The 6,713-nt window shown below is 49.7% G+C and overlaps 1 protein-coding gene across 1 annotated transcript in view; it reads left to right on the top strand.

Annotated features, from left to right (window-relative positions):
• Positions 1-2,212: 2,212 nt before the first annotated feature.
• UNCX (UNC homeobox) overlaps positions 2,213-6,713 on the top strand; it is a 5,551-nt gene continuing 1,050 nt past the window's right edge. Inside the window, exons 1-3 of the mRNA XM_072597746.1 lie at positions 2,213-2,600; positions 3,157-3,332; positions 6,242-6,713. The exon at positions 6,242-6,713 is cut by the window's right edge and continues 1,050 nt beyond it. Coding sequence (XP_072453847.1) covers positions 2,321-2,600; positions 3,157-3,332; positions 6,242-6,713 — 928 coding nt within the window. The 5' untranslated portion in view covers positions 2,213-2,320. The remainder of the gene's footprint in view (positions 2,601-3,156; positions 3,333-6,241) is intronic.

Raw genomic sequence — 6,713 nt, 5'->3', positions numbered from 1 at the left:
AATAGAAAGTATCCTGTTGGGAGTCTTCGAAGAGAGAGGGGTGCAGGAACTGGCCACTGGAAAAGCTATTGGTGTGTTTGGCAGAGATAAAGTGGTCGTGTTCCTCCGTTCCTGATTCCAATGGATTAACCACACACCTCCCCCGCCCCTCCATTCCCCAACATACATACTCGAATAATACACCTCCCTCAAAGGTTTCCAAGGTTTTTTTCCCCCTTTATCTTCCTTCCTGTCTTGCTGGGTTTGTTTCTGTTTCTTTCTTGTCTTCCCAGCCCATCCCTCACCCTCATTCCCCCTTTCTGCTTTTCACCTTTACCGTTTACGTGGCCTCTCTTCAGAACTTGAAGTCACTTAAAGGGGAAGCCAAATTTCTTGTAAGCCTTTTCTATTAGGAAGAGTTACATTCCAACAGCCTGAATCACGCAGAGATATGTACTGATCGCTCATCCTATACAGAACCAATTGGTACTGCTGTGGAGACTGTTTTGATCCCTGGGAGGCTGGATGCAGAGATGCGGGAGAGAGAGCGGGAAGCTCCGGCTTCCTCTCTCTGTTCTGTCTTTCTCTTCCTCTCTTTTCCTCTTTGACCCCTCTCTACCTCCGCCTTCATCTTCTCTCTTTAGTTCTCTCTCTCCCACCTTTCTCCTCCCTCTCTCCCTCCTTCCTTTCTCTTCTTTCCCCTTTTCTTTCCCCTTTTCCTCCTCCTCCCCTTTCTTCTTCTTCTTCTTCTCTTTTTCCTTTTCTTCTTCCTTCTCCTCTCCCCTTCTTCTTCTTCCTCTTTCTCTTCCTTTTCTCCTCCTCCTTCTTTTCCTCTTCCTCCTCCCTCCCTTCGCTAAGTCACTGAACCCGATTAAAATGTAAGGGAATGTAAGAAAAAATATTCAGTGTTTTCATTCTCTTCATTCACAGCATTTCATCAGAAGCAAACACAAAACGGGGATTTTAAAGGATGTTTTGGTTGAAGAAGCTATGATAGGACCAATTCACTTTTTTTAAAAGTTATTTTTTTCTCTTCTACCCTAATTTGCTACTTATATAAGAATATGTCCTTCAATGATTTAGCTTTGATTCTATCAATATTTTAAAATGTCTTAGGGAGTGACACTTTTCCAAGAGCATAATTTAATTATAACAAATGGGTTGGCTGCTTTGCCCTATCCATCACTGGAGGTATCAAACCAAGATTTCTTTTTTTTCTCTTCTGGGGTTGGAGGTAGTGCGTGCGTGTGTGTGTACGTGGGGGGAGGGAGGCGGGGGGGCGGCGAGAGTTAGACAAGGTTGGGGAAGTAATCCTAAAGTTACCACTTTCTCCACGTTTTCTGAAACCCCTCCCTCGGTTGTCTACTAAGCTTCATTAGCCACCACCTCCAGTAGCAAAATAATTTAAGATTGTTGTGCCCATCGATCAATATTGGATGGCATTAAATTAGAATTTTTGTTGATAGGGTAAGATCACCTTTAATACAGTAAAGGGTTTTTCTTTATCCCCGCCCCCCCTCCTTCTTTTCCCCTGCTGTATAGAGCCGGAGAGGAGATGAAAAGCCCTTGTAGTTTTAAATTCAATGTGACAGCTTCGGAAAGAGAGGATGATGAATCTCCTATTATTGGATCAGTCTATTTGCCGCTCAATGTCTCTCTGTAATTGGAGCAACATCACTTTAAAGGTTCAGAGAGTACAGCATTTCTGGTGAAAAAAAAAATCCCCACAACACGCCGGTGAATGTTTTAAAGGGAAATCTATTAGTGATTTGAAGAGGGGAGGGGAGCTCAGGGGGAGGGGAGAGGAAAGGAGTGGGAGGGGAAAGGAGGGGAGGGTGCTGAGTGTGACTCGGGTTGTTGGGTATTTAACTGGGGGGCTCCAATTCAGTCTCAAAGTTCCCCTTAGCTTCTCTTCTTCTTTGCACCCCTCCCTATCTTTCTGTCTCCTCCCCCGCCCCTCAGGCCCTCTCTCTCCCCCAGGTCGACTCCCTCTTGTATCCCCGCTCCCTTCCTCCCCCGCCAACACCCCCTACCCCCACCCCGTCTTGTTGTGACAGTTCCTGATACTGTTTATTGAGGTGCATGTCAGGTATAATTAGCAATCGATATGGAAAACGTTTCCTTGCACCCTGCACGCCTCTGACGTCAGACCCGATTAGCGCTTCTTATTGGTCCCAAATTCCCCCGGCCGGTGCTAATTATCGGGAGCTTGATGTTGATAAAGTAAAGCGCTGGAGTCCGGGCGAAGCATGTACTGGGCTCCAGGTCCCTATCTCCTCCTCCGCCGCCGCCGCCTGCGCCTCCTCCTCCTCAGCTCCAGCTGCGCCCTGCCACCCCGGAGATGATGGACAGCCGCATCCTGGATCACCCCCATGCCCAGTTCGGGGGCTCGCTGGGCGGCATGGTGGGCTTTCCTTACCCCCTAGGCCACCACCACGTCTACGAACTGGCGGGGCACCAGCTGCAATCTGCGGCCGCGGCTGCTGCTGCCGCCGCCTCGGTCCCCTTCTCCATAGATGGATTACTGAACGGTTCTTGCGCTGCCTCAGTAGTCAATCCCACCCCACTGCTGCCGTCGGGCTGCGGGGTGAGCGGGGACAGTCAGACCTTCAAGCTGTCAGGTAGGCTGGCGAAGTGGTTAGAGATGGAAGGTTAGCTTTGGGGCGGACAGTGGGGGGCGCCGTCAGGGGACGAGGTTCACTCTCCTTGGAATGTGGATCCTTTCAAACAAGTTACCCTTCCTCCCCCTTGAAGGAGTGGGGTGTACCCGGGTACACCTTCCCTGCTAGCTAACAAGTTGGGGTCAGTACTGGGACTGCAGTTAATATGCCGGGTTATAGGTGAAGAAATAGCTCCCAGAAACCCCGTAGTTTCTTCGTCTCAACTCCCTTACTCCATACAAAAATAAAACACCCTAGCAGTCTTTCTACCGAGGCAGCCTTTCTTGGGTAAGCTCAGCACTAGATGCTGAGGGGTCAGAATTTCTATCACCTCCACAGTAGAGTAAGGGCAGACACTTTGGGTACTCTGGTTGAAGTTGTCCTATAAGCTGGGGCGGAGATCCCCTAAAGTCTACTCCCTGAGTGGAGTAAGTAAAACTGGGCAGGGATGAGGGGGAGCAGAGGAACTCTAGGCAGAGATCTGACCTCGCCATGCCTCTACTGTGTACCCCTACAGACTCCGGAGACCCGGATAAGGAGAGTCCAGGCTGTAAGCGGAGAAGAACCCGCACCAACTTCACGGGCTGGCAGCTGGAAGAGCTGGAGAAGGCCTTTAACGAGAGCCACTACCCAGATGTCTTCATGCGGGAAGCGCTGGCTCTACGCTTGGACCTAGTGGAGTCTCGAGTGCAGGTAACAGTCCTAGCACACATACCCCGCCCCCACCTCCCACTCTCCCTCCTAGGACTCAGGCGTTCCCTATTCCCAGGCCGAGCCTCTTCAGAGAGTGGCGTTCAGATTCCTTCCCCCTCTGTTTGCCTACCCTCTTACTGGCACGACCCCTCTCCCTCTTTGTTCTAGGACTCCGGTATCGAGTCCTCTCTGGGTCTGGTCAGAGATCATCTTACTTTACTGCGCCGCCAAGGGCAGCATGGCGCGGATGGAGTGGGGTGGGATGGGGTGGCTGTGTGCGTTGTAAGGACAGACTGTATTGGGGAGAAATACCTGTGCCAGTGTTCAGCGCGTCTTGGAAGCAGGATGTGTGTAGAGATTTAAGACCATGGGAGGGGGGAATATTGATAAGGGGTGGGGGGCAGAATAGTCCCTAAAAGAACAGAATATGTTTTAACCAGTTCTTCCCAGAAACTAGCCACCTTGAGCACTGGAGATAAGCGTATGTTGGGAGGAGTGTACGAGTGAAATAAACCCACCAAAACAAGAGGGGAGTGCTGAGCTATTGAAGGATGAGGTATATGAGGGGGAGATATATGAGGTATATGGGAGAGGGCTGAGAAAATAGGCAAACAGTAGAGGTGAAGGAGAACTAGACATGAAGTTCAGACACAAACGACTTCCAAGCTGCGCCTGTTTCCCCCTTGTTCCACAGAACAGCTGCTCTTCTCCCTAGCTTTGAATAAACCCGTTTGTTTGTTTATTTGGCTCTAAAATATTCAGATAGAAAACATGTATTTATTCATCGCTTTTCAGAAGGGGGAGAGCAGAGGAAAGGGAGCCGGAAACTTAAATAGTTAACACATCCTAGAACTGGAACAGAGTATATCTAACGCCCGATTTTTTTTTTTATTTGCATCTCTTTGACTGCTATGGAAACTGTGGGGCAGCTTTCACTTTTCAAAATACAGCGTTAATCTGGTGCATTAAAAATTCAAAATGAAATCGCTTAATTAGTGTTTTCGAGGAGCGTGGAACATGAGGTTTTTGATGAGGTGGGGAGGTTGGGTTCGTTGCAATTGCAGGCTTGTTATTTGCGTGAAACTCTAGGACATTTAGATTGAGGCAGGGTGAAGCTATTGCGCCGCAGCGAATTCGCCCATTAGCATTGTTTAAAAGGTGTATTTACCGAATGCTTTTTCCTCCCTTCGTGACCTCTTCTGTTTTGAAATCCTTTTATCCAATTTGTTCTGAGATTGTTAAGTGAAGTCGAGACCCCTTCATTTCCCTCTAATACGATAATGAGTAATTCTCAGTGACAAGGCGGTCTGCGATGGGCACAAAGAAAGGAGCTACTAGCACCCAGTACCGGCGCTGCTTTCTCATTGACAAGGCTGGGAGAATCTAAACAAACACATCTCCATCTTTTTCTAGGTATACACACACTTTTCTCTCGTCGTGTTAGACGTAACTCTGATATAGCGTCCAAAAAAAGAGTGAATTTTGGTTTCTAATCATCCTTCCTTTTCTTAAAAGGCATGGGGCGGGTGTATATGGTGGTGGTGGTGACGGTTTAAGAGATAAGGAACGTGTACATGTGTATCAGTGTGGGAGGAAGTGGATCGTTGTGTGTTTGTATTTTCCTGTGTGAGTTTCTGTGTTGGCGGATGGTTACGAGTGACACTGAGCAAAGCGAGAACCAAAAGAAAATCTTGGCAAACCACCCTCAGGGAAGTGACTTATCGAGGGAAAAGGGAGAAAGGGAGGAAAAGATAACTCCACTATATACACATATGCACACAAACATCTATATGTATATACGTATATAGTGTGTATATATAGTATATGTATGTAGTCTGTCCCTGGAATTTATTCCTCTCCAATCTCAATTCTGTGGGGACAAAGGTTCAGATTGTCTCGCTCCTTATACTGGCAGGACCCTCGGCCCGAGAGGTCCAAATAAGCAGAGGAACGATATAGGGAGTGTTGGGTAAAAAGAGGTACTACTGTGGCCCTCAAAGGGTTCCTCCTACATAATCAGTGTTGGAGTGAAGGGTGGGGAAAACCCAGGTGGGAACTGGATGCATTTTTTGAACTTCGTCCTGGCAAGAGTGATGAATCGGCTTAGAAATCAGTCCCCATTCACCAAATCAAAACGCCATGAGCTTGAATTCTTTCAGGGAGCATGTAGGAGGAGGCCGGTTGTGGGATTGGGTGAGTTCGGAGCACAAAGTTGTAGGGGCTTCTCTTGACTGAAAGGAAGACTGGGGTTTGGTAGCCCAAAGACTCGATTCTTACATTCTAAATTATTGTGTGCGTGCTTGTGTGGTGTGGTGTGGTGTGTGTGAGAGAGAGAGAGAGAGAGAGAGAGAGAGAGAGAGAGAGAGAGAGAGAGAGAGAGAGAGAGAGAGAGAAGAAGAGGAAAGAGGTGGCCATTCTTTCCACTATTTCTTCAGCCGGACACACCATCCAGTTAACTTTGGGCAGCCCTCTTGGTACTTGAAAGCCGAGCTCTAGCATCTAAAAGATAACACAAAACTGAGGAGTAATCGGGGAAAGCAGTATTGGGAGAGCAGCATCCATGTACCCTATAAACGCTTCCTCTCGGGTCAAAAGGATGCTTGAATCTGCGGCCTAGCTGAATGTGTATGCGAAATCCCATATCAGGGAAAACCAGGAGTAGTTTCTTTTCCACTTTCCCTGTTCCCCTAGCCTGCTTAGTCTCACTTTAAAAAAAAACCAAAACATGAGGCTATTCAGAGCACCTTTCCCCCCATCTCCACCCCCACATTCCCCATCGGGGTAGGAAAGCAACAGCAGGGCCCCCGTATGCCCTGTATCCTCTGGTTTCCACTCCCTCCCCTTCAGCGCCCCGGCCCCGGCCCCCCAGTCTGACTCTCCCTTGCTTTTCCCTTATCCGGCTTTTTTAGGTCTGGTTCCAAAACCGCCGGGCCAAATGGAGAAAGAAGGAGAACACGAAGAAAGGGCCGGGGCGGCCGGCTCACAACTCTCATCCCACCACGTGCAGCGGGGAGCCCATGGACCCGGAGGAGATAGCCCGAAAGGAGCTGGAGAAGATGGAGAAGAAAAAACGCAAGCACGAGAAGAAGCTGCTCAAGAGCCAGAGCCGCCACCTGCACTCTCCCAGCAGCCTGTCCTTGCACAGTACGCCCAGCTCCGACAGTGACAGCGGCGGCGGCGGCCTCTCCCCAGAGCCCCCGGAGCCGCCCCCGGGCAAGGGCCCACGGCCCGCCCCCAGCGCGGCCAGCGAGCCCCCGGCCCCCGGCAGCTGCGACCCAGCCTTTTACCCGAGCCAAAGAAGCGGCGCCGGCCTGCAGCAGAGGCTGAGCCGGCTCCCGGATAAGGATTCCTCTTCGTCCTCTTCGTCCTCCTCCAGTTCGT

The sequence above is a fragment of the Notamacropus eugenii genome, chromosome 3, assembly GCF_028372415.1.
Source record: "Notamacropus eugenii isolate mMacEug1 chromosome 3, mMacEug1.pri_v2, whole genome shotgun sequence".
NCBI classification, from domain to species: domain Eukaryota; kingdom Metazoa; phylum Chordata; class Mammalia; order Diprotodontia; family Macropodidae; genus Notamacropus; species Notamacropus eugenii.
Note: the sequence above shows the minus strand (reverse complement) of the source record. Positions and strands in the feature narration are given on the sequence as shown.